The sequence below is a fragment of the Populus alba genome, chromosome 6, assembly GCF_005239225.2.
Source record: "Populus alba chromosome 6, ASM523922v2, whole genome shotgun sequence".
In the NCBI taxonomy this organism is placed as follows: Eukaryota; Viridiplantae; Streptophyta; class Magnoliopsida; order Malpighiales; family Salicaceae; genus Populus; species Populus alba.
This window is the reverse complement of record NC_133289.1, coordinates 19,561,770-19,589,548: the sequence shown is the minus strand read 5'-3', so window position 1 is coordinate 19,589,548 and position 27,779 is coordinate 19,561,770. Positions and strand designations below refer to the sequence as shown.

The following is a 27,779-nucleotide window of genomic DNA, read 5'->3' as shown; positions in this document are numbered from 1 at the left end:
CAACAATCTAATTAAATAAGTTGGTAATTATTTATTTAAATAAATAAATAATCATCAATAATTACTAAAAAATGAAACTGGAAATCAAGAGATATATAAGTCATTTGTTTTGATATTGATAAGTTATAATCTTACTTTGCTATCTTTTAGTGACTCTCTTTCCATGGCAAACATCAAGACTCTATTAACATAAAATCAATTGACTCTCCCTCAAATACTCCCGTGGGGGGGAACAAATTCTTTAAAAAACTCAATTTCCAATCAAAACATTTTAATTAAACATAAAAAGGAAGAAGAAGAGTCTTAAGGGAGAACCCAAATTTGTATACACTAGATAGACATGTAGTTTATGTATTTGTGTTGTATTACATATGATAATAAATTTATTTATTTTATTTTATTTTAAATTTTGATTTTATTGTAAAGTGTAAATTTTTAAAGCATACATGCAAAGCGAAAAAAAATGATCAAACTATAGGAGACTTGATGTAATTTTTCTATTAAAATTTTATTTTTGACAACCAAAACACTAAAAATTATTTTAAAAAGCAAATATAAATATTATTAAATTGTCAAATTAATACAATCTTATCAAAATCATCACATTATTAAATCATATGCCTAATTATTTTTATAAGGAATATTGGTTGTTGTCTTTATGTTGTAGAATCATTTTCTATTCAAAAAGGTTCTTGTAACATAAAGAACAACACTTGTAAAATCGATTATCAATCTAATATCATGATATTTATTTGACATTGCAATAACTCTATAAAAAGTAAATCAAAATAAATTACAAAGTCAAATTTCCATCTAATCAAATGTTGAAGGATGCAAATGAAAAAAAAATCAAGAAAAGCTTAATATTAAAGAATGAAATTAAAAAATTATTTTTTTTTAACAATCTCTGGAAAGCTTCACGAAGTTAACTATCATTAACTCTAACCTAAAATTAACTAAATGTAAAAGGATTAATTTGACAAAAAATGAAGTAGTTACAAAAAAAAAAAGAGTAAACGGACAAAAAAAATAGATCGGGCTAAGGTATGGGTTGGCCAATGTACTTGGGCCTTAAAATAAAAAAGCCCACTTGTGTGTGTTTGGGGCAGGCTTGCATGCTTGGGTTAATTATATTTTTTCTTGTTTGTCTTTTTTTTTTTTTTAAAAAAAAGTAACATGTCGCTTATAATGAGAGTCAACTTATTGCCCACCAACCTAGAATCTAGGCACCTTAAAGGTGGTCAAAAAATTAACAGGGTTTTGTTTTTGTCTAAAACCTATTTTTCAACACACTCACCTGAAAACATTCTAAAACAAAATTAAAAAACCATTTTATCAATCTAAAAAATAGCTTAAAACACAAAATCAACCAAGTGAAAAACTCTTTATTCACCATGATCTACTGTTTCAAGCTATATGAAAGCCCAAAAATACCTCAATGTCACCCTTATCATCAAGAGAAACACTTTAACACCAAATTTGTCTATTTTCAATCAAACAATCGAGCTCCTTTTCATTTTCCACAAACTCTCTCTTTCCCTTTTCAAACTCAAGGGTCAAAATGTGAAGAAAGTTAAGTATTGGATCAAAATATAAAAACCTTAAAAAATAGGATTTAAAATTGTAAACAAATGAAGAAAAAATAGTACGGAGAATAAAAGTGCTTAAAACGCGCCTCAACAATGCTAAATCGAGGAAAAAAGAGTGTGAATTTGTTCCAATGTTAATTTTTTTCCTTACAATTCTAATTATATTTAATCAATTAAATTAAGTTTGATTTTACAAAATCAAGCATCAATGTAATATCAAAACATTTTTTAAACATTGTGGGAAACCCTTGTAATGCTAACTAAGTCAAATCATTAACCCTAACCTAAAATTAACTAAATTTTGAAGGATCAAATTGAAAGTAAAAAACTAAGTTTTCATAACCCTTTTTTACCCCTTCATTTGTTTTAAAAAAAATTATGTATTTGGTCAAAGATAAAATACCTTCAACAACATATATTTGAAGAAAAATTGTAAAAATTATTTTCAAATCAAACTTTCAAAAAATTGAACAAGAAAAGTTATTTCAAGATTGATTGGGAATGCATTTAAGGGGTTTATTTGAAAGAAAATTGAAGGAAAATGTTGAATTTAGCTAAATTGAAAAAATTAAAGAATCAAATATCAAAATGACAAGTTGACAGACTCAAGAGGTCCTATTTATTTAATCAAGAATTCAATTAGAGAAAATAAATTGAGTTGGGTAGTTGATTTGACTAAAATTAAAGGAATTAAAGAACCAAGGATGGAAAAGTAAAAGGCAGGTATTTTAAATGTGCTATATGATTTCATCCAGAGACCTAATTGAGAAGAAATCTTATGATTTGGCTTGACTTGTCCTTGATTGCATGAATTAGAGATAAGGAAGGACTAAAGTGAAAAATACATTAAAAACCATGCATCCCTTTGGACGTTCCAAACATTTTCGTTTGAGTTCCCAGATATCTATACCCTTTTTTTTCTTTTTCTTCCCCTCATTTATGCAAACCCTAACTATGTATAACCTATTGTTTCCTCTCCCATGCCCTATCAAATACTTTTCCATATTGCTTGGTCATCGTTCCTTATAAATCCATATTTCACTAGCATCGTTTACCTTGATTTAGCATTGATTACCTTTCTTATAGCCATGAAAAAACTCACGTGTCTTAACATTTTTTATTGTACCGTCCTTACAGTGATTAAATTGTACTAGGTGACATGCCCGAGCGATGGGCTTATGGTATATTTGTGCATTATCATGGATTTGTGAAAAAAAATTATATAAAAAAAACTGTTATCATCCACAATATTTTAAAGGAAAAAACTAGAAAGTTATATTCTCAACTAACTTAATATTAAAAAAAAAATCGACAAAAACAATTATGAAAAAAAAAAGATGACAATTTTGGAAGAAAAAAAAAAGCAAAAAGCAAATAATAAAAAAATGAAAAAAAAAACATGTGGGGAAAGTTAAAGCTAAATTTTCAATCAACTCAATATTAAAGTCATTTAAGAAAACACTCTAGCAATCTATAGTGTTTTGTGAGGAAATATACAATTATAATTCTCAACCAGCTCAATATTAAAAAAAAATCTACAAAGATAATTTTGACAAATATAAAAAAAACAAAAGGAAAAAAAAAACATGCAGGGAAACACTATAACAATCTATAGTGTTACATGAGAAAATCTACAATTGTAATTTTTAACAAGCTCAATATTAAAAACAATAAAAACAACAAAGACAATTTAAAAAAAAAACATAACAAAAAAAATCATATGGGAAAATACTTAGCAATCAACGATGTTTTAAGAAAAAAAAGCTAAATTATCAACCGGCTCAGTATGAAAAAAATAAATTTGACAAAAACATATTTGAAAAAACAACATCGATAAAAAAAACATGTAGGGAAACACTATAGCAAGACAAAAATCATGTGGAAAAACATTGTAGCAATCTACAGTGTTTTAAATAACTACAAAGTTAAATTCTCAATTAGCTTAATTTGAAAAAAATAAAATCAACAAAGATAATTCTGAAAAAAAAAATTATTTAATAAAAAACCATGTAGAGAAACACTATAGTAATCTAGTGTTTTAAAGAAAAAAATAAATTCTCAATCAGATCAATAGTAAAAAATAAAATCAACAAAAATAATCATGAAAAAAAATATAAAGAAGAAACACAATTTTGAAAAAAATTTAAAAAAATGAAAAAAAAAAGTGGGGAAAGCAAAAGCTAAAGCTAAATTCTCAACCAACTCAATATTGAAAAAATAAATTCGACAAAGATAATTTAAAAAAAAATATATGGGGGAAACACTGCAGCCAAACAAAAAACTATGTAAGGGAAACACTGTAGCAATCCAAGATGTTTTTTTTTTTTTTTTGAAAAAAAGCTACAAAGCTAAGTTCTTAACCAGCTCAATATATATAAAAAAAATCGATAAAGACTATTTAAAAAAAGAGAGTCAATTTTGGATAAAAAAAATGAAAAAAAAAACATGTAAAAAAAAAAAGAAACAAAAGCGAAAAAAAAGACGTGGGGAAAGCTATAATGTTTTAAAGAAAAAAACTAAAAAAACTAAATTTTCAACCAACTCAATAGTAAAAAAAATAAAATCAACAAAAATAATTATGAAAAAAACAAAAACAAATGTAAAAAATGAAAATTTTGGAAAAAAAAACAAACAAAAAAAACATGTGGGGAAAGCTAAAACTAGATTACCAGCCAGCTTAATATTGAAAAAATAAATTCGATAAAAATAATTTTTTAAAAAAATATATGAGGAAACAATGTAGCAAAAAAAAACTATGTAGGGGAAACATTGTAGCAATTCATATTATTTTGTTTTTTTTTTTAAATAAAACTACAAAGCTAAATTTTCAACCAACTTAATATAAAAAAAAAAATCTACAAAGACCATTTTTTAAAAAAAGAACAAATAAATCATAAAAAAAAAACAATGTATGAGAATATTATAGCAATCCATAATGTTTTAAAGAAAAAAACTACATAGTTAAATTTTCAACCAGCTCAATATTTAAAAAAATTAGCAAACATAATTTTAAAAAAATTAATAAAAAAAGAAAAATAAGTCAATTTTGAATTAAAAAAAAAGGGAAAAAGGTAAAAAAGAAGAAGAAACAAAAGTAAAAAAAAAAAAAAAAAAAACTACTAAAGTGAAAAACCTATACATTATAGAGTATTTGTTAATAATGTCTTTATCAGGCCACCAAAGGCCCTATCCTTACCCTTATATAGGGTGACCAAGTTTGTCTTCACCATTTTAATAGAAAGGACAGAACAGTGAGGACTCAACCTTATATGCCTAGCCCAACATATAAAGGCACATTATGTGTGTGGGCCTATTAGGCTAGGCCATTGCACCTAGCATTTTATATTATTATTTTATGTTTAAAGGTAAATGATGTGACACATTACTCGTCTTTTATTAAAGAAAAATAAATAAATGATGTGTTGTCTATTCGTCTAGTTTTTTTCCTTTAAAGAAAAGGCTAAAAAGTTATTTTTCAATTAATTATCATATGAAAACACCTAATAAACATTGCAAGAAGCTTAATAACCAATTTCTAACCCTAAAATACATTTAAATTGATCCAAAAATATAAAATAAAAATGCAAAAATTCTCATTTTACCCATTTTACTTTCTTAGTGAGATATAAACTCAAAAACACTTTAATGACTCTCCTCTCAATAAGAAAAATCTATTGACATCAAATTGGCTTTTTTTTTTTTTTTGTGAAATGTGACTGTTACTCTCAAATTTTTGAGAATTAAATGCAAAACAAACAAAGTTTAGGTTGAAAAGCTAAACCTTTAAAACACAAGAATGGAAAATAAAAAAATAAAAAATTAAGGATCAAAGTGAACCTTTACCCGCCTAATAAACAGTAAAGAAAGAAAAGAGAGGTGGCCCTTAGCTTTATCAGGATCACATAAACCAAAAGGAATTATGAGGATCTAAATCATATGCAAAATTGAAATTAAAAAAAAAAAAAAGTTTCGGGGTTCAAAATGAATAACTGACCAAGGAAAAAAAAATGAAAACAAAGAAAAGCAGGCGTCCTATAGTATTCCACACTACACCTGCGTGTGCAGGGAACGGTAAAAGCCGATGTTTGTACTTTGTAGTGTAATGTAATATTTCTACCCGCCCAGGCCAACCGGAATTTTGCCGTTTTCCTTCCCTCTCATTCTCCCTCGTCAAAACGGCTCCTTTCACCACCGTTTTTATTATCTCCATCATGCTATGTCATGACTATGAAGACCAAACTATATCACCATCTCCAATCAACGACAACAAGGAACCCTCAATGGAACACCCTTTTAAGAGAAGCAGCAAACAAATCCCTTTTCAACAAAGCTCTCTCTCTATACCTCCACATGCTCCGCTCTGGGGCATCGCCAAACGCCTTCACTTTCCCATTCGCTATCAAATCCTGTGCCGCGCTTTCTCTCCCTATCACGGGAAAACAGCTCCATTGTCACGTCTTTAAAACCGGGTGCTTATTAGAACCTTTTGTACAAACCTCTTTGATATCTATGTACGGTAAGTGCAGCTTGATCGATAATGCACGCAAATTGTTTGATGAAAATCCTCAATCGAGAAAATTAACCGTTTGTTACAATTCTTTGTTATCTGGTTATGCATTGAATTCTAGAGTTAAAGATGTGGTCGTGTTGTTTTGTGAAATGAGGGAATTGGGCGTGGAAATTAATGGGGTTACGATGTTGGGTTTGGTTCAGCCTTGTGGGATCCCGGGGAATTTGGGATTGGGGATGAGTGTTCATGGTTTTTGTGTGAAGTTTGGTTTGGATATGGATTCATCTGTTGGGAATTGTTTGCTTACAATGTATGTGAAAAGTGGGGAAATTGATTGTGGAAGGAAGCTGTTTAATGAAATGCCGCGGAAAGGGTTGATCACTTGGAATGCAATGATTAATGGGTATGCTCAAAACGGGCTTGCTAATAATGTTTTGGAACTTTATAAGGAGATGGAATCGAAAGGGTTTTGTCCTGACCCTGTAACACTTGTTGGGGTTCTTTCTTCTTGTGCTCATCTTGGTGCACTTAGTGTTGGTAAGGAGGTAGAGAGGAAAATGGAGGGTTTTGGGTTTAGCTCAAATCCGTTTTTGAATAATGCTTTGATTAATATGTATGCGAGATGTGGTAATTTGAAAAAGGCTAGGGATATATTTGATGGCATGCCAGTGAAAAGTGTAGTTTCATGGACGGCAATCATAGGTGGGTATGGAATGCATGGACAAGGAGAGGTTGCCGTGGAGCTTTTTGATGAGATGATTAGGGGTGGAATTAAACCTGATGGCACAGCTTTTGTAAGTGTTTTGTCTGCATGCAGTCATGCAGGATTGACTAACAAAGGGTTGGATTATTTTGGTGTCATGGAGAGGAAGTACAGGTTGCGGCCTGGTGCAGAGCATTACTCTTGTATGGTGGATCTTTTAGGACGTGCAGGTCGGCTCAATGAGGCCCGGGAGCTTATTGAGTCTATGCAAGTGAGAGCTGATGGTGCATTATGGGGGGCCCTTTTGGGTGCTTGTAAAATCCACAGAAATGTAGAGTTAGCAGAGTTGGCTTTTGAGCGGGTAATTGAGCTTGAACCTACAAATACTGGCTACTATGTTTTGTTATCTAATGTATATACTGAGGCAAGGAATTTGGAGGGGATACTGAGAGTTCGGATGTTGATGAGGGAGCGGAAGCTCAAAAAGGATCCAGGGTGTAGTTATGTAGAATTTAAAGGGAGAGTTCACCTTTTCTTTGCTGGAGATAGAAATCATCCTCAAACAAATGAAATATACAAAAAGTTGAATGAGTTAGAAAATTTGGTGAAGGACCTTGATGGATGTAAGAAGAACGATCATGAGAGAAGAGAAGAATATCTTAATAGTATGGGTGTGCATAGCGAAAAGTTGGCTGTTGCATTTGCACTCTTAAACACCAGGAAAGAAACAGAGATTATTATTATAAAAAATCTTAGGATATGCGGAGATTGTCACTTGTTCATAAAATTGGTTAGCAAGATTGTGGATCGTCAATTTGTTGTCAGAGATGCAACCCGCTTTCACCATTTCAAGAATGGATTCTGTTCTTGCAAAGAGTACTGGTAATACTCACTTGAGGTTTTTATATTTGTAGAGCCAAGTCAAACACAGCAAAAACAAGAACGATTTTTCTGGGCACAGGTTACAAGAACCCAACAACAATTCTTCTCGATAAACCAGGACAGTGTGCAATTAAAAAGGTCAGGGTTGGCACTTGAGGTCTTGGCCCAGCGGTTGAAGGGACATGTTCCCTTCCTCTGCATCCTGGGTTCAAACCTCACCGTGCACGCCTGTCACCCCCGCGGTGCCTTACATGCTCACTGGGTTTGCAGGATGTTCAGTGAACCGTGAGATTAGTCGTGGTGCGCGCAAGCTGGCCCGGACACCCACGTAAATCACAAAAAAAAGGTCAGGGTTGGTTTGATTCTGCAACATTGGATACTCAACATTAGGTTTGCTTGTCTGGTTGGTTGTACTATTTTCTCAAATATCTTCGCCTGTCAGCCGTAGGCTTTATTCTGCAAATTATCGTTGATGAAGGTTACTGAGATTGATTTCTTAAGACATTATTCTGCATTCTGGTAACTTACAACTAGTTAGAAGATCAGGTCATTCATCAGTGATCGCAGTTTAATTGCTGGAACAAGGCTAGTTGCATTAATAGAGAATTTCAAATAGTTTGAAAGACCACCCACAGGCAAGTGGCAGGGTTGGGCATTGCTGTGAAGAAGAAGAGCGCATGGCCCTCGACAGAAGGGATGTGAGCTCAAACCTCGGGTGCCTTGCAACATGCTTTCAATCCTAGCTAACCCACGTGCTCCAATGACGAGCTTTGGTCAGCACTAATTCACTAATTCAAGTTTCTAGGTAACTTGTAGGTCGTGTTCAAATTTGTAATGCTGCCAGGATTATTGGTGACCTTGCACACGCAGGGTGGGATGCCTACAATCCGGGCTAACCCACTGGCTCCAATGAGGAGCTTTGATCAGCATTAATTCAAATTTCTAATGTTATGATTGGTGGAAGTTAAAACTACTTTTTGTTTCTTTTCTCATTGGTCATTCATTGTTGATTCCTGATCATAGGAAGGTCAAGAATTCTGTAGCCTCTCTTGCTTTCATTTAATACTTCTTAACATTTTGACAAGGATAGTCTCAGGAGTCAGGATTTTCCACTCCTCAGCATCAATTGTTTGAAAAAACTGGAGGTTAGTTAATCCAGTTCGGTGATTTTTATCTTTAACAAATACACTCAATGGAGGTGCTGCACATACAATATATCATGCCACTATTTACTATTGTCTGATCATTCTTCTACCATCTCGTCACCTATCCTCTATCCTCTCCTCTTCATCAGCATATAAGGTCTGACTAGAAGGAATTTTAACTTTTCGAAGTTAATCAACTTGTTCCCATAATTCAGTTTCAAGAGTCAATAGTAACCTCTTTTTAGTGTTTTGTCGTGAAAATTAGAATCTAAAGATTGCTTCACAAAACACACATCTATACATTGGATAGGCGTATGATGTAAAACAAAGGTTATAAAGAACAGAATTTGAGTACAAATCAAATGACTTTATAATTTACAAAAGATCAGCACATATGTCTTGTATCTTTACTACCTATGAAAGGTCACTACTTTAGCAACGAATCAAATTTTTTGCTTTCTGTTTATGAAATATGCCACAATGCGCATACAATTCCAAATAAAAAATTAATAATGAGAGAAAAATGGAAGTATATGATCAAAATTGCTCGATCAAGCCTGCAATAGGTACTACAGCATCAGTTCCAGAAAAGCACTCATCTTCAACGAATGGAATGGTTTTCCGTACGGTCAATCTCATTGGAGCACTCATCCCAGCATCACTTGCTTTATCTTTTTCCATGCAAACGGCAGCATAATGAGAACTGGCCAGTTCAAAGAGTCCGAATTGCCAGTTGTTTGCGAGCCTCTCAGGATGATCAGAAGATTCAACAACTACTTCAGATGCCTGATTGCAAAGTTTGAAAGAAACATTAATCATTGGCTTGCTTAAGAAGATCACCGATACTAAAAAAAAGAAGGCAACAATAAAAATGTCAGGAAGATGTACAAACTAGATCAGAAATATTAGGAAAAAAGGGCAGACCATCTAATGTTGAGACGCTTTGTTCTATTTTGTTTGTATAATCTGTTAAGAATTAGCATTTTAAAAGTGACCATACATGATAACCAACTAAAGGAGCTTAAAGGGGGCAAAAAAAAAAAAAGGGCTTCCTCTGCTATCTGCATTGCTACTCGAGTATCGCTTTCCAGGTAACCTTTCTTTATTTGCTGCATAAATCTCAAAGCACAGAGATGAGCTCACTAAACTTGATAAATGGTTCATTTCATTAACATTAGCCATCTGCTTACAAGTCATAGAGTCCAGCAATGTGTTCCCATGGACATGGGTCTCTTGATCACAGAAAAATACTATGATGCTCAAGCTATAACTACCTATACTAAGAGATAGACGCAAGGAGAGAGTAAATCACATTCAAATCCAGTAAAAGTGATAATAATATCTCTCTAAAAAATTATTATTTTTTAATTCAAATAATTTTTTAGAAGAGAGATATTCTTATCACTTTTAATGGGTTCATATGTGATTTTCTCTCTCTATCTCTCTCCTATGCTTGTCCGTAGTTAAAGCTTGAGCACCATAGAATTTCACTTGATCACACACTTCAAAATATGTTAATTTATTTGCATACATTTCTAATTTGCATCGGTGCTTTCTCAAAGAAACTTGAATTTTATGGCATACCCCAGATTCTATATCATCAGCATGATCAAAGCCCCTCCTAAAGGCATTCTTTATGCGAATGGTGAAAGTCTTGAAAGGTGCAGCAGAGAAGCCTCTTCCCAAAGCTTTCACATATGCCTCCTACAAATAAGATTCACCAATGAGAGGCTTGAAGAAGGTATATATGGCCAGTAATTTCAATGAGAAATTGGTTTTTGGCAGCATCTAGAGCTTTTAGATTGAAAATGAACTTGAAACAGAACACATGCTGAACTCAGTCAAGCACTGAAGTCACTTGCTTATATCTTTTTTAACGAGAGATTTTAAATCAGGTTACATTGATACATACACACGGAATGGATTCAAAGATATACAGGTTTCTACAGTTAAGTGGATAGGTCTATTTGATACCAATTATACGAGTGTAACTGTAGTGACCTGTAGCTAGTCTAGAAATACAAAAGGAGTGCATTCCATTATCTAACTGTTTAATTAACCTTCACACCCTTCTGTTAAACCAGCTGAAACTCATACAGACTATCTGATAGGAAAAATGTTCATTGAATTGAACTGGAACATGGCAGATATAACTTTGATATTTCTTTGCCATATATATCTGCATCCAAAAGGAGAACAGATGGATAAACAAGAGGGAAAGCATGTTCGACCATTAGAAATCTTAATATCTTTGGTCCTAATAAATTGGCATGGAGGCAGACTTTACTGCCAGACACGGAAGCAAGGAAAAAACAGTAATGAAGTTTAACAAAGAATCATTCATAAATCCAAGGAAGAAAAAAATATATATTTCATGCATCTTGGCAATTTCAATTTTGACAAGTATCATAGACAGCATCGCAATAATCTTGCAGAATATTGTAACAATTCAAGAGTGCATTCTAGCAGTTTCTACATGACAATAGCCAAAAGATGAATAAAATATGCCAAGTTTATAGCTTTGCATGTAAAATAACACATACTTTTAGAATGACATAGCACCATGCTCACCTTGAGAGTCCACAACTTTACAAATTCCTGGCGCTGAACTTCAGAGTCTGAAATAGCACTTAAATGTTCCACTTCATGGAGAGAGAAGTAACGCCGTGCAAAAGCTAAGATATTGTTTTTAATCTTCCGTTGCTTCTCTTCTATATCAATTCCAATCTAGAAATTACAAATTAAAACAGGCTCTAATCAATTTATTACAAATCAGCAGAAACTTAGATGAGAGCAGCCAGGTCACCTTGGGCATCACATTAACTGAAAATATACTTAAAAGAATAAAAATAATCAGAGTACACACCGATGAATTCACAGTCACTCCACAAGCTATCAAGGACGAAGTATGTGAGATATTGAAGTGTAATGGTGAGGGACACTGACCACCATCACTTTCCCACTCTAACTACACCATGAAAGCCAGTAAGTAGTATAAGAAATGAAATTGAGCTTCAACTAAAAAAGTAAAGAAACACATTCCACAGGTAAATAATGAGAAAAAAAAAATAGTACCTTTCTGAATTAACAAATGAAAACTAACCTCAGGCTTTCCATGAACATTCCTCTTGAACTTCAAAGATCTTGGATCAACAACACGATTATTTATCTGATCTAGTAATAAAACAACATCATTCAAAAAAATCCGACATAACCTTTTTTCTATCAATTGCACAGTGCAAAATATACATCATGGTAAAATATGTTATGGAGGTTTTAAAACTGCCACCCTCCTACAAAAGATCCCCCAAGTTTAATGAAAAACGAGAAGTGAAAGTGAGATCTCAGATCTATCTTTCCCCCCCTGAAAAGTGGATGATCCAACTCATTACTCTAAGATATTTCAAGGTCCCTTGTCTAATCTTTCTCCTTAATTACTGCAGGACTTGCGCAGACCCAGACCAACCATGTTATTATCTGAAATGGGTCCATTGCAAGAAGAACAAACAAGCAGTTCAGGTCTCTAAGAAATGCTGCATTTGCAACCCTATAATGCCGTAGCCAACAGCATCTTGAAGCACAAATGCTACAAACAATGTAGCAAACAATGTATTGAGATAATCAAGCCTAGCAAAGAGATGTTTTCAATTTTTTTAGCTCGACTCTGAATTGGGTCCTTGAGATTTTTATTCATAATTTCATAAGATTCATAAGAATAGATCATTCCAGTTCCTGGACTCGTTATTTATTATCTTTTCAAACCAAATCGCATTATATTGCCTATCTGCAGAATCAAGAACACTAAACTGCCAGACAAAACATATCTGTTCAACTACTACGACAATGAATTCTAAAAAGTGCTCAATTACTACATCCAGCAAAATAACATCTGCTTTTAAGAGGTACATTAGATAAAATGTTAAAGTGCTGCAGCGAGCAAGACTTTTGTAAGTACAATTCATATTGTGACGGATTTTCTTTAGTTTACAGAAGCAACCAGCAAAAGTAGCATCAATGGAAACAACACGGTCACCAGCAAACCAATCCAAATTTGAAAGATTCATTTCATCAAACACATACTGAAATCACTACTAAATCCAAATTCCAAAGCCCATTTATCCATTCATTTACATAACGTTAACGAAAAATCAAAACTTTAAAGTAAGGAAAAGGGTATCGGTCAAATATGTAAAACTGAACTAAAAGAGGAATAGCTGACATAAAACTTACATCTTGCAATAGTAGTGCGAACCAAAGTACGAGCAAGCAAGGCACTTTTCTGTAGCTGCTCTCCACGCATACTCAAAACATTTTCTTTCTCACATGGAGATAGAAGTTCCATGTATTGATTCAAAAGAGACACGCTCTTGAATTCGTCCGGTACAACAAACCAAAGATGGGTTTCCCTAAAAGAATAAAAAAAACAACATAAGCAATCATTAAGTTCAAATGGGCATCGAGGGGGAGAACCAAAAAGACAATAAAATATGTGAAAACTTACATTGGAGATGGAAGCTGCAAGGGAGGTGTAGGGAAGGGGGAAACAGAGAAACTCCTTTGAAATCTAAGCATCTTTTGCATAAAAGAGAACATGCGAGCTGCTTCGTGGCTAGCTGTGTTTCAAGATTCAAAATTTAGAGATAGAGACCGTCCCTGTTGTCTGTTACGGTTGCTGGAAAGAACCAGTCCAGACTACAGAATGTTTGGTGCTTGGTACTTTGGTGGAGACGCGACGGTGAAAACAAAAGAAAGGAAAAATTAACGAGGAGCAAGTATTTTATTTTGATGGAGATGTTCTTATTTTACTAACAAAAAAATAATTCTAATTTTCCATTATATGTCATTTAATATCTAAAGAGACATTTAAGGCTTTTTATCATACACGCTTTCTTTGGATTATCCAAACGCTCACATTTAACATATAAATCAAACAAAGCAAAATGAATCTCTCTTTCTTCCTCTATTCCTATTTGGGGTTTACTGTGGTAAAATCAAGTAGGTTGTTGTCTTCGAGGGTGGGGTAAAGCCTCAATAGCCGTAAACTTGGACAGAAAGCCATTCGAAGGTTTGGCTATAGGAGACAACAACAAGGTCGGGCATTAAGGATCCATAAATGGGATAAAGGAATTCTTTAGGAGGTGGTTGCTGTGCAGATTTTGAGCGAGAATATAAAGAAATATTTCTTTTATTTTTTCTATTGCTGCGACATAAAAGTACTGGATGTTTTTTTATAATTATCCCTTATTTTTATCGTGTTTGAGTGCATAACTTTTTAATTTACCCATTTGAGTGATTAATTTTTTTTTATAAAAAGACACAATAATAAACATTTTACGTGGAGCCATGTTTAGGAGTGTAGTTGTTTAGGAGTGTAGTTGCGATTGTTTTTTAAAGTATTTTTTTATTTAAAAATATATTATTTAAAATGATTTAAAAACATTAAAAAAATATTAATTTGAAGTAAAAAAATTAAATTTTTTTAAAATTATTTTAAAAACACAAAAATAAAAAATATCAACCAAAACATAATGAATTCATACAGCGTCTCACTTAAAATTATTAAGAATAAAAAATATAAGTACAAAATACATAAAAAAATTTAGTTTTATACAGGCTATACTCGCCTTCATAGATAGTTTAAAGTCAAGTACAAAATAATTGATTGAAAAGTTGGTGAATTATATGTTAACTCAAAGTTTGGGAATGTTGCAAAACCTTGCGTAAAGGAAATGATACAAAACCAAATGAGTGCAGAAAAATATCTTTGAAAAAATGAACTTTCGAGAACCTATTTGGATGTCAAGGTGATGCAATATTTACATCATTTTCACAAAAAGATTATTATTGTTTCCATTTGTTTTTTATTTTTTATCTTTGAATTTTCTACCATATTTTTCTTTTTATATATTTTTATTTGTTTTATTTTTTTGCTCAAAGCGAGACAATATTTAAACAGACTCAGTAGAAAGATTTTGAGCTAGAATTATGTATGATTGTATCAATGCGCTCAAAACTAAAATGAATATGTTTAGTTAAAAAATAATTATAATTTTTTTTTTATAAAATAAAAACAACAATAATAACTTCAACTTCTATAAGAAATTGCTATGAAATTGAGTCAAGATTTTTCCTTTTTAAACATTTAACTTTTGATTTATCTAATTCTAATTTCTTTATCTATCTTGAAAAAAAAAATTGCTTTGAGCCATTTTTTACTAAATATATTTATAAATTGAACTATTATTTTATAAATTATTTATAAAAAAAAAATAACTTTTGATGATTGCTTATAAATTGAACTATTATTTACTCCGCTAATACCAAAAAACCGAAAGTGAAAAGATTAAAAGACCCTTGAATGCATGGTTTGAATTTTTTTAATTCGAAGAGTAAAGTTATCAATTTACTGTATTTAAAAAATTAAAAAGACTTTATTACACATGCTTGCCAGCCCTAGCTAATTGGGCTAAACCTTTAGCAAAACTTGTTTGATGATTCTCTTAGATGTTGAAATCACAGAGAGTCCTGAAGGAAAAGAGGAAGATGGAATTGACAAAAATGAAATACCAAAATCAATTTTGTAACTCAGTTTCTGCGAATTCTACTTTTAGCCATTGCATCCCATTAATTTACAATTTGAGTTTTGTAACTCAGTTTCATCTGGCTTGCAACTCACTGCCACCAAGGCATCATTGTAACTCGCTTGCACCTCACTGCCACCAAGGCATCTATTTCGAAAATCCTCTCAACTTAATCCGGCGACCATTTTTTTTTATATTTTGTAGTTTCTAAAAAACCAGCAGCAGTAATGGGAGTCAACAGCGGGTGAGAATATCTACTAACAAAGATGATGTCAATCCCTGTTCACTGAAGCTGTGCTATGAAAAGACTTCAGTAATGTTGTAATAGAAATTTGGTAGGGATTCTACCACTTGCAAAGCTACTTAACAAGGCAGTTCAAGGCTGGAAATGTTCAAGATAGTAGAATAGGGAATGTCAACTTGATCAGAAACTGTACTATGAAAAGACTATGTTAGAACCGGTCAAGGAAATATAAACAAGAAGCAGCGAAAGGTTAATGAAAACCCAGAAACACTTGCAAAAGCACACAGGAAATCACACACGACATTTCTAAAGTAAAGCACACACAACAATGCCAACTTGTTTCCAAATTCCCCAGCCTCTAGCACAAGCTGGCAGCCTGGTACAGAATCCACACCCTTCAGCGCCAAGCTTCAAACAGTTCCGTCTTTGGATTTATGTGGCCTACGATACCAGTTCCCTCACCCTTCTCTACAGGTCCAGCTGCTCTAACTATTAGCTGCTCCTTCACCTTTTTGGACCCTCTTTTGAGAGTTGAATTACTCGATTGACCAGTTTTGCTCTTGCAACTTCTGGTTTGGACCCCTCCAGTTTTATATGTATGGCCACCCTCGTGGTGTTCATTTTTCAAGGCATCCACTTGAGATACAGCTTCACAAGGACAGTTATCAACCAGAGACCACCTTCCTCCAGGAATGTTCTCGATAGAACTTAAGAAACCAGCAGACCCATCCATGGTACTAGAATCATCTTGACTAGGTTGAGAAGGGCTCTCGAAAGCAGGCTCTTCAGCAACAAATGCTTTCTCCCATTCATTTTCCTCGGTGGCATCTTCATCCTCCTCACAAGATGGTTGAGAAGCACTCTGGTTCCCATTTCCATCAGTAGGCTCAAGGCGGGAAACAGGAACTGAATCGATCACGGATTCATCTCTTTCTCTAAGCATCCTAATGATTAGATTCTTGAGAAAATTCATCACTTGAACAGCATACATTAGAGCTGTTAAAGGATCAGACATCTGCAGTTAAAGAAGCGGGCTGTCATTGCACTATAAATTTACCAAGGCTACCCTTTATCTGATAATATTTGACAACTAGACCAAAAGAAAATAGAGCATTTCATAAAGACATGTGCTATAGACCAACAGTATTCAGTGAGAAATTTGATTGAAGAAAAATAACAGTTGCAGTTGTCTGACAGAGGGTTTTGGCATTGGTCTGGAGTGGCTCTTGTCAAAAGTGGATCTTTGCATGTACAGAAGCATCAGAATGCCAAATGAGTAGACTATTTTGTTCCTGCATGTCGTAATTCTACTTGTATATTTTTAACGAGTCCTACAAGTTTTCCAATTAGAAGACAAATACATGATTATCCTTTGGGGAAGATGGTGAATGCATATATCACCAACAAGGCCTTGTACAAGTTGTCTAGGACAGGCTAAAAATTCACAAAGTATTGCATGGAGTTGGCTATTGGTATTTCCATCTTGGAAAATATAAAATATTTACTCACTTGAGTCATGTTTGGTGCAAACACCATAGCAACATTGCGTGCATTCATCTTGTTCAGATGTTCCATTTGCGCAACATCAGCCATTAGGTTTACTGCCCAATCAAGTAAAGCAGCTTCTGTTGGGGGAAGGAGCCCTGCAAGCCGAGCACATTCCTCTTCAGACTGACATTGCATTACCTGCTCTGGTGAAAGAGAGTCCAGGACACTGGTTGGAAGTTCTCTAAACCAAGCCTACAGAATCACCAATGCTTAGAATTAGTGCAAAATATCTTGTCCACTGTGGAGGACAAACACAGTTCACAGAAAATCGAAGGATGTGCACAGGGGTGAATTTCAGACCACCTTCAATAGTTTGGTACTTCAATTAAAAAATATCCGAACCTCAACTTAACCAAGCTCAATGCCAAACTAATTGGCATTGGAAAATAAAAATATTCAAAAATACCAAAAATACATATATAAAAAAATAAAATCAAGTAAGCAAATTAGAATCGGTAGGTGGCAACCTTGTGATTGCATGCTTGCATGGAACATGATCTCATGGAATTAAAGTGATGAACGAAAAGCCACACTGTACCTTTATAAGGCCTGCCAAGCAGTGCACGTCTATGCCATCTGGGATCACTCCCCCATTTAATTGGTCCCTGACATACTCCTCCTGGCTGTTACCTGCAGTAATTCTGAAAATCCCTTCTGCCTGCACAATCCAGTTTGAGGATTTAATATCTGTTGAATTCAGTTTACATGGACATCCAGTTTTCATACAATCTACAAACCAAAAACTGTGCCCAGAAGATGAGCCACTACACCAGTCAAATTATGCTATATTTGCACCTGGGAGATAGTTGGTTTGAACTATAATTCATTTGGCACACATGGAACTGGAAGAAAGGAATTGTACCTGCAAACCTCCTTGGGCATACAACCGTCTCTGCATCATCAAGAGTATTGTAGGCACACTATTCCCTCTAGAGTCATATGACAGCTGCATGGACTCTGTCGAAACCCCAAAAACAGTTGCACTACAGATGAAGGATGCATAGTCAATATTCAAGCATTAGCTTAGATAATGTGACAACATCAAACAAGAGAAACTAGTGTCCATATAACTGGAATAATTATGAAGATGGAAGTCCAGAAACCTTAGTTGTTTCATGACTTTTGTCATAATAATACATGGATGCAAGTTGAGATTACTTATCTAGATAGATATACTGCAATTCAATAAATTAAGTTCTTGGTATATTGGGATGAGAAAATGATGGAATAAGCTGAAAACTAACAATCCAAAAGGCAATAGCAAGAAACTAATCTGTTGCAGAATAGCCTGAATACATGAACTGCACCATATTAAGTCATAGGCATAAAGCTGCTTTTCTAGTTATCCTGGGAACTTGATAAAGATTCAACTGAAGTCATCAGCTGCATTTTTCAATCATTTTCGTGTTGGCAAACATTAGCCAATCACCTATATCTACGAAATAAACAGATTAACTCTTGGCTTTAAACTCCTATGGAATAACTAAATGATTGAGATAATATCATAATAGTTGATCAAATATTTTGTAAATAGAGTATGGCTTATAGGCAGTTAATGAATCCACAAGACATGGGTGGAACACTATCAAGGCCCAAAACTCCATAGGCTCTGCCACCAATGGTGCTGGCACAGATTTTCAGTGGCCAATTTCAAATGGTCAACACAGACAACGTCAGTATGAAATACTGAGATCTGTGGAAATGAGTTTTGAGACCAAGCAAAAGAAGAATATTCTGTTCGTCTATCAGATATATAGAAAAATAGTGCAATGTGAATAACTACATAAGGCTTGCAAGGAGAGACAATATTCAAACTCAATGGTAGATGTATACAGAACTCTAGGTATGACATGCAGCAGACTTCACCAATTGAACGTTGACATATGCCACTAATGCTCGTCCAGTTCAACCTCATGACTCAAAGAGACAACATTGTGCACATGTAGTAGCTCAAAAAAAGAAGTAAAATAAAAAAAGGCATTCACAAAAAAATGATACCGACTACAGAGGCAAAACTAGAAGCAAAAATTTCCCCTGATGTAAGCTAAAATAATTAGAGGAGTCTTTATAATTAATTCTGTTTCGAAAATGTTGTATCCACATTGCTTTTCTTATTTTTTTTCCTGGAGAAAGATAGGATTGACACCAAACATTAGGCAGATCAGAAAGGATTGACACCAAACATTAGGCAGACCAGAAATTTAATGAAGAATTTACTCTGAAAAACTCAACAGTAAACTGTGAGACTAGAGATCTCTGCAATGTCTAAGAGCCTGAGAAAAATTATCCTTCATAAAATATGCTTACAACAGAGATATTCATATGATGTAATCATCTTTGATAGGTTCAAATACAATTTGACTTGATTTGCCACCGTTATTCAGGAGTTGTTCTCCGCTGGTTATGTGAGTCAAGTCCACCCCAAATTCCAAATAATTTTAACTAATTTACTTTTCCTAGCTGTATGACTTTCTGCAGAATCCAGGGTTTTTTTCTTCCGAGAAAATAAACATTTTGTAAAAATTATTGAAACCACATGAAAAGTTTCTCAAAAAAATTAATCATCTACTAACAACATAAGATTAAACGTCACTAGAAGTTTATACCAGCTACAAGTCTAAAACCCAAAACAAATCCCAAAAGACATAGAAACCAAGTAAGCAAACCAATTAATTTAGCAATAAGGAAAGAAACCCAATATATTTCATTTCAAAACTAACCTGGCACTAGGCGCTCTCCTGGGAACCTCAGGTTCAAACTCAACGGGCAAACCAAGAAACCCATTAAACCTATCAAAAGTTACATGAGCAACATGCCTAACATTAGTTGGCACTCCAATCTCCATTTTACAAAGCCCTTTACTCCCAGTGCTAGCAGTCACACTACACCCAACAACAGACCTCCTAAAAGCAGCCAACAAAAGTTCCACAATTGACACTTGATCGCCTTCTCTCTCCCTTTCTTTGCTCCCTTCTTCTTGGTCTAATATTTCATGGGGTCTATTATGCGTGTGGTGTTGCTGTTGTTGGTGCTGGTGTGGGATTTCAACATCATTGGTATTGACAACACATGGTGTAGAAGTGGAGCTTGAAGGAGAAGGGAAGTGATGAGGAGGAGATGATTGGAGTACTTCAGTCATTGTTGTTATTTTTGAGAAAAAGTTAGAATTTTTATTTTTTTTGTCTTAAAAGAATTAAGTAAGAAACAAGAAATAGGGCCAGTACTCGGTTTTTTTTGTTTATGGGGTTTATTTTTAGCAGGGTTTTTCTTGAATTTTAGTATTTATGAGGGGTCACGCCATTAATTTTTTGTGGGTATGTTGTAGAGTTGGATTGAAGGAAAGGTTTGGTGTTGTATTGTTGTAAGGTAAGACGTGACCATCATCACTTTAGTATTTTATATGTTATTCTCTCTTTCCAATCCCTGCTTGGCTGGCCCTTTGGTATTTTGATGTTTGAAGAAGCAACAGGAACTGTATAGAGTTACAAACTTGAGAGAGGAAGAGAGAGGGAGAGGGAGAGGACGAGGAGTAGTGGCTGGAGAGAGGAAGTAGGTCACTTTATACCCAAGCAAACCTGAGGTGCAGCTCCATCAACGGTACATTCGTCTTATCATCCTCAATGTTCTATAAAATATCGCCACCTCATCAGCATGTGAAATCAAATTATGCATCCAGTGTGAACTTGAATAATATATAATTGGTTCCAGGGATCATCGTGGTCGACTGAAATAGAACTCATGGGTATGTTTGGACTTGTCACAAAATTGGATTCTATCCACAAGGGTAACTCATTAGTTTAAGGAACGAGAGAGATAAATCAGATAGATAATAATAATTTATGAAATCACGATTTTAGATTATAATTGTGTCGAATTACATGTCTATTTGAAATTTTATACTATATTCATCCAAACAGCTTATAAGATCTGTGTTTTGAAAAGAAAAAAAGATATGGTCAACTGGAATATGTATATTATTAATACAAGTAATCTTTCATTTGAAGAGAAGATTCTATCTCTTTTATTAAAAAAGAAATGATTATGGGGATTGATTTTAAGAACATCATGAATAAAACGTACTCGTGTAAATTCAATGGCTTGTAAGAAAACCAAACAGGTCATTACTTAGAGGTTCTGAAGGAATGACAGGTAATGTCACTTGGGCATCTCTATAAAGAATGCTTGTCTTACGTGAAGCCAACTAGTTCTACAGATGTGAGACCAAAGTAAGGAACGGACCACCTAGTCCTTGTAATGGAGTCTCTAGGCTTAAACTCTTTATTGTGTTTTATTCTAGTTATGTGGTCCCACCAGTTACCTAACATACGGGTTTACCAGCTCAAAGCTCTATACGTTGGTCCCTCTTTTTTTCCCCGTTCAAGTGAAAAAAAACGCTGGAGTTAACTAAAACCGGCTTGTTCTCACATATCTACCCGCTAATTCACTTATTCAAAATTTAATTCAGGTGAGTTTCATGTGAAACCAGATAAATCATGAACCGAGCTGGACCAAGTTTTATAACTATGAAAAACACTGTGGCAAGCTAGCAGGGGGTAGCTTGGTGGATAAAAGATGAAAGAAGACGGTAAATCGAATTCAAATCTACTAAGCAGTGATCTGATGCTTTCCTGCTACAAGAGTGTCAGTAATATGCAGAGGGTTTGCAGGAAAAGGTACTGTGATGCTGTGACTCATCATTACTTTCCTGGCTGGTTAAGCTTGTGGTAGCAAGTGTTTACTATAAGTGAAGGTAACAGTGTTTACCAGCGCCATTTACTTTTTCTTCTGCGAGATCATCCTTCAAAAATTAGCCCATGTTTTCCACCCTGCAGTAATGATGCATCAGAACTTAAATCATAAGGTATTTGCTTTGTAAAACACCAATGTTTGGATACAACGATACATGGTATCTCAACGTAGTTAAAACATCCCCTAATCATGTGCCCCAACAGGAAAGGTTTTTTTTTTATTATTATTATTAACGCACGGGTGTTTGAGTTAATTTGTACACACCTCAACTAATTTCACAAGCTCTAAAATTAAATATCATGTAAGCCTCCAATTGACCTGAAGTTTAAAAAATTTAAATTAATAATCTTTAAAAAATAAATTTAAGACCTGATCAGGTGAATTATATCTCTTAAAATTAAAAAAAAATGTATTTAATCAGGCATTGTGTGCGTGTGTGGAGTTTGTGCAATTATCAAACTACTTAATAATATAGCTGCACAGAGCACTAGCTTGCCATTATTAGGGTTCCTTCTACATTCTACCTTCATGCCCCTTTTGCAAGAAAGTACACAAAAATATCATGAAGAGTAGTAGAAAGAATAAAAAGGAAGCACTAAGAGACGAGGGAAAAAGCGGAAGTGTTGCTCAAGCAAAATAATTCTGTCGTCGAAACCCTAATCCCAGTTTTCCACCAAACACATTTTGCCATTTTCAAGTTTCGACGAGATATATAATTATTGTCTACTGGGACTCAAGCAATTTGATTGTCGGGAAGGAAGAATTCCATCTTGGGATGTTTGATGAGTTGTTTGCAGCCAAAGCTTTGTGATTACTCCTACCAAATTTGGAATGTTATTTAGCACTTTGTACTGATGCATATGTATTATTGGATACCTGAAGAAACAGCAAAGCAAGATTCACCCTTCGTTTTCTAGGGAATCTAATTACAGCCCAGAATTGCCAAGAAAAAGCAGAGTGAAAGCACACAGACCAGCTGAGGCTGATATAACATTGCACAAAGAAAGAAACTTTCCCAGGATTATGCCGTTGGGATGCCGTGACTCGTACACTTAAAGTCACTGTTTCAAATTCAAACTCAATTTAGCGGGCAGCTGATCGTCATCTAACCCGAGACATTGAAACAGGAGAAAAGGAAAAAACTTTTCATGGTGGGCGAAACCCCACTCTAAAATTATATCGTTAAGGAGAAAGGACCACTACGGGTGACAATCCCATGAAAATAACCCTTCAAGCCTTCATACTTGCAAACCAACACTGATTATATCGAGAAGTAAAAGGAATTGAATCCCAAGATGAATATATATATATATATATATATATATATATATATATATATATATATATATATGAAGCAACTCGCAACCTAACCCTTGCATCAACAACCACCAGCTGGATTGCTTACCATCTCACTCGGAGCCAAAATTGTCAACCAATTTCAACTTCACTTGCAAAATAAATCAACCTGATAACAGTGCAAGCTGCCAGCAGGACTACAAAATGCATCTTTCTGAATAAAGGTGTGATGATATTACAAAAGAACCCAAGTGCTAAGCCAATCTGGAACAATCATGCGGGTGTTGTCCGTACTGAGACCATCATTCGCTAGATGAGGGAGCAATCAAGCAATCACAGGCAACAAGACTAGTAAAAATTATAGAATGCTTCCCTTCACCAACTGGCAAAACAGCTCGCAGCTGTCCAGACTTCTGCATTTGTCATGGCAGGTTTAAAACGGCAGAATATCTATGAGAAAAAAAAAAAATAGAGAGAGAGAGGTCCGTTGCCGACCAATAGGAGTAAGATTATCAAGAACCAATCGAACTGACAAATGAATAAGACAGATGACTGTCTGTCAAAAATGCTTTGCCAGGGCACTCGAGGTATTCGATGCGCAAGAATTTAACATGAGAAAAAGGAGTCTGAATTCCTGGCTTAAAAGCCAGACCAGCCTGATGATGTCAACTTGCGATTAACCTCTGAAAGCATAGGCATGTCGATAACATTGCAATTCAAATCAGTAACAACTGTCCAAACCCACTAGCTTAGAAACTAGAAAATAAATACTGGCCTGCTTCAAAGGAAAGCAAGAATTACTGGAAGAATAAAAGATTCATATAACCTTCATTGCAACAGAAATTATTAAACAACTTGATCTCATACAAGTGTAGCCATCCGGGTCAAATTACATATGAGTTAAAGCCAGCCTAAATCAGTACAAGTACACAACCATTCATCACTGTGATCTGCTAACAGGTTCCAATGCTTCAACTGTGACAACACTATTGCCTCTGATCACCTGCAGCAAGAAAGCACTACCAATTTAAAAATGCTAATAATTGGAGCATAATTCTGAACTAATGATTTAACTAATACTGAACAAAGAAAAATGGTGAAAAGATAACTCACCACCATGCCTATATCAGTTTTCTCATCACCATTCAACTCCACAGTGTTGTCAACAACTAAATTCATGAACTGGTCAAACCCGCGAAGTGTTCCAACCACCATCCTATTTGCATTCAGCTTGACTGCATTGAAATGAAAAAACTCATCAACTTCAAACATTAATATCAATAATGTAAAACACAGGCAACTAGTGTATCAATAGGTGGCTTAAAGAGCCAGAAACAAGTTGGAAAATAAACTGATTGAAGATGGACAATCTGAACTGACCACAGTGCTGTTTCATCTGAATACAACAGTAATTTAGTAACAAAACTTGCACAGGGTTTCATATCAATGTGCCTTATTCCATTTTACACCGAGGTCAAAACTGAGTGGAAAGTCAGATTGGAAGAGATTTAAGCAGCTCTGAAACTTGCTTAAAACCATGATTCCCGAGCAATTCAAGATGTGTTGCTCAGATTTTAAGATTATTTGTTTAATTCTGCATGCAATTTTACATTTGCGCTTCGACTTTTCATACTTTCAAGATATTGAAAACAGGAGTCAAAAAGTTAACACCCCAAAAGTTCTAATGTTCTACAATGAACGTTCAGATAGTCTCCAATGAAACACCATAAAACTTCCCTTAAGAAACCCCCATGACATCTGTTCATCAATCAGGTTGAAACACAAGAATAGTACTGGTACAGCATGTATACCTGCTCCAATATCCTGATTTCCTCTTCTTGAATCAATTCCAAATTTTAACCAAATTCCAAAACCCTTCGGACTTGAAAAATCCAGCCAAAAGCAACTTGAAAGATAATTCCTGCATCTAGGGAGAGCTTATTTCACCTCTAAGCTGTCTTATGGATTATTCTAAATTAAAATAAGCAGCAAATAAATATTTATAACAATTTACAAAAATTAACCGCAACAAGAAACCAAAAAAAAACAGCCACTCGAATCAGACTTTGGCCACATGTCAATTAAGTACACTGACTCTAAAGGCAAAACCAACCTCTTTGTGTCTAACAGGGTTATGAATTTTTCACCACATTAAACAAAAAACATCAATTCAAGACAGAAACAGCAAATTCAAAAAAAAAAAAAAAAAAAGGTTGTAACAAAGAGAATCCACCACCAGCAAGTTCACAAAAAAAATTACAAAAAAAAGATGTATTTTACACGACACCCTATTGAATACTTCTATACAGATATTTTTACAATACCGTGTGACAAAAAAACACAAATAAATAAAAAGTAGATATATAGATATCACAGGTAATAATATCAAACCCAAAACTCTCCATCTTTTTTTCTTTTTTCTTCCATGATTATCCAGCGACTAAACAGTTGTGAAATAAAAAAACATACAGGAAAAGAAAAGGGAATTCAAGAGAGCTTACTTTGAAGCTTCTTGTCCATATACCTGTAAGACCAAAAATAAAAATTAATAAAATAAAAGAATTAGAGAGAGAGAACTACAACTTCGCAAAGGAAAAGAAACGAGACGAATGCAAGGATAATTGCGACAATAATAATAATAATAATAAAAAAGATTACTTCTTGAGATCTGGTGGCTGACCCGATCGGCTCATGACTGAAACGAAGACTGAAAGATTTTCTGAGTGTGGTTGTCGAGAGAGAGAGGGCAACAAAATGAGCGGTGGACCAGGGGTTTACACCTCTTGTTAAACCCTAGGGATACGAAGGCCAGATTGGGCTGTCTGTGGGCTTAAAACAAAGATAAATTATTTTTTCACAAATTAAATTGAAGGGGTGTTGCGAGAATCGAACTCGCGACCTCTCGCACCCGAAGCGAGAATCATACCACTAGACCAAACACCCTTTTTATTTATCAAAGCAACATGTAAACTATTTGTTCATGTCAATCTAAACCTATTTAAAGGGCTTATATATAAATATAACTGTGTGACTAGAGAAAATGCGAATGATTTGAAACGAGAAGAGTTTGTATATATAGGGTAATGCTCCGTGCTGCGGGTAGGTATCCACGGGTTAGAATTTTTAATATTTATATATTATTTATTATTGATTATAGATTAAAAAAAGATATTTATAAATTTTGAGCAGCAAATCAGTAATAAAATATGAGATGATAAACAGTGGTACGTGCACAATGAAAAATCTACACTTTTTAGTGTTTTTATATAATATAATATATTTTATATCACTCTAGATAAGTGGTTATGCTCCGCTACAAACTAAATTATTTTTTTCAAAAAAAAAAAAAAAAAAACTTAGATAATGATGATATTATTAAAGAATCAATAAAAATATGGGGCTCAAGTCATTGAATTGAATGAACTCAATAAATTTGGTTAATTTAATAATATAACCATAAAAAAAGCCAATAATGATAAATACACACACACTTGGGAAAAAAAAAGACGATGAATAATAATAATAATAATAAAAGAGAAATGCTTATTAATATTATGAAAAGATACCCTCTAAATATTCTTAAAACATCTCGATAATTTTATTTAATAATAAAACAAAAATTAAACGAGAACGAGACAACTTTATAAAGAAAAAAATATGAAACTCAATTACAAGCAAATTAAATGTTGAAGGACCAATTGAACAAAATTAACGGATTAAAAGCAAAACAAATAGCAATTAAAAAAATAAAAATAAAAATTGATATAATTACATATTAACATTGACACATTTAATTTTTTGAAGGATAAATGTGAAACCCAAGGCAAAGAGAGAATAAAAAATAATTCATCAAAGCCATATCGTCAATCTTCCATTGATTCGTGCCTTACCACCATTCAAAAACGGTGAAGGCCTCTGCTTTGTGATGAGCGTGTCCATCAGTCAACTTGATCATAACTAAAAACCTAATATTAAAAATACAAAGAAGCTCTTGGATGGCATCTTTTAAAATCTCACTCTTAAGATTAATTTAGTCTTTTCATTGGACTTTTAAAGTTGTAAGAAACTAATTTATTTTTTATTAATAAAAAAAAAACATTGAGATAGTTGTGAATTCCATTGGATTTTTTTTATTTGATCGAACAACCCAATTTCAGTTATTTCAATTACTCAAATTGATCAAGACTCTCTAGTTTATGGCTGTTTTTTTATGGTGCCAATTATTGCTTCATTGAATTTGCTTTATTAATAGGCTCATGAGTTGATTTTGATCGTTATGGACTAGTACCAAGATCTAGTTCTAGATAAGTGGACTTGATTTTAACAACAGTACAATAACCATGAAAAAAACTTGATAAAAAACCATATTTCCTCTTCCTAATAGCTAGTTTAATGATTTAATACTTAAAAATAACAAAAAATTATTATACTATAATAATTCATAATATTTTGAGTCTGTATGTACGGTGAAACATTGAGCCTCACTACAATCACCCTATGTTGCCAAAATAATTGCAGTCAATTATCACCAG

At 33.8% G+C, this 27,779-nt stretch overlaps 4 protein-coding genes and 1 non-coding gene across 8 annotated transcripts; 1 reads left to right on the top strand and 4 right to left on the bottom strand.

Moving 5' to 3' along the window:
* The first annotated feature begins 5,557 nt into the window (after positions 1–5,557).
* LOC118030708 (putative pentatricopeptide repeat-containing protein At3g11460, mitochondrial) lies at positions 5,558–8,726 on the top strand. Its single transcript, XM_035034926.2, has 2 exons — positions 5,558–7,822; positions 8,031–8,726. The coding sequence occupies exon 1, from the start codon at positions 5,811–5,813 to the stop codon at positions 7,686–7,688; it is 1,878 nt and encodes a 625-aa protein (XP_034890817.1). The 5' UTR covers positions 5,558–5,810; the 3' UTR covers positions 7,689–7,822; positions 8,031–8,726.
* A 418-nt stretch (positions 8,727–9,144) lies between these two features.
* Positions 9,145–13,931, bottom strand: LOC118030709 (uncharacterized). Of its 2 annotated transcripts, XM_035034927.2 has the most exons (7): positions 13,331–13,914; positions 13,060–13,235; positions 11,933–12,003; positions 11,696–11,797; positions 11,401–11,556; positions 10,414–10,533; positions 9,145–9,615 (listed from the first exon to the last, which is right to left on the bottom strand). In XM_035034927.2, the coding sequence occupies exons 1-7, from the start codon at positions 13,420–13,422 to the stop codon at positions 9,367–9,369; spliced, it is 966 nt and encodes a 321-aa protein (XP_034890818.1). In that variant the 5' UTR covers positions 13,423–13,914; the 3' UTR covers positions 9,145–9,366. The 2 variants fall into 2 exon arrangements, with proteins under 2 accessions (XP_034890818.1, XP_034890819.1); XM_035034928.2 differs by lacking the exon at positions 10,414–10,533 and having other exon boundaries at positions 13,331–13,931.
* A 1,877-nt stretch (positions 13,932–15,808) lies between these two features.
* LOC118030707 (rho GTPase-activating protein 4) lies at positions 15,809–20,746 on the bottom strand. Its single transcript, XM_035034925.2, has 5 exons — positions 19,923–20,746; positions 18,065–18,185; positions 17,741–17,860; positions 17,164–17,394; positions 15,809–16,669 (listed from the first exon to the last, which is right to left on the bottom strand). The coding sequence occupies exons 1-5, from the start codon at positions 20,339–20,341 to the stop codon at positions 16,052–16,054; spliced, it is 1,509 nt and encodes a 502-aa protein (XP_034890816.1). The 5' UTR covers positions 20,342–20,746; the 3' UTR covers positions 15,809–16,051.
* A 3,302-nt stretch (positions 20,747–24,048) lies between these two features.
* LOC118030706 (probable small nuclear ribonucleoprotein G) lies at positions 24,049–26,046 on the bottom strand. Of its 3 annotated transcripts, XM_035034922.2 has the most exons (5): positions 25,906–26,040; positions 25,749–25,771; positions 25,059–25,174; positions 24,361–24,482; positions 24,049–24,250 (listed from the first exon to the last, which is right to left on the bottom strand). In XM_035034922.2, exons 4-5 carry the CDS (start codon positions 24,460–24,462, stop codon positions 24,188–24,190), a joined length of 165 nt encoding a protein of 54 aa, XP_034890813.1. In that variant the 5' UTR covers positions 24,463–24,482; positions 25,059–25,174; positions 25,749–25,771; positions 25,906–26,040; the 3' UTR covers positions 24,049–24,187. The 3 variants fall into 3 exon arrangements, with proteins under 3 accessions (XP_034890813.1, XP_034890812.1, XP_034890814.1); XM_035034921.2 differs by lacking the exon at positions 25,059–25,174 and having other exon boundaries at positions 25,906–26,046; XM_035034923.2 differs by lacking the exon at positions 25,906–26,040 and having other exon boundaries at positions 25,059–25,168.
* A 72-nt stretch (positions 26,047–26,118) lies between these two features.
* On the bottom strand, positions 26,119–26,190 carry TRNAP-CGG (transfer RNA proline (anticodon CGG)). The gene has a single exon. It is a non-coding gene; the product is annotated as a tRNA-Pro (tRNA).
* Between the last annotated feature and the right edge of the window lie 1,589 nt (positions 26,191–27,779).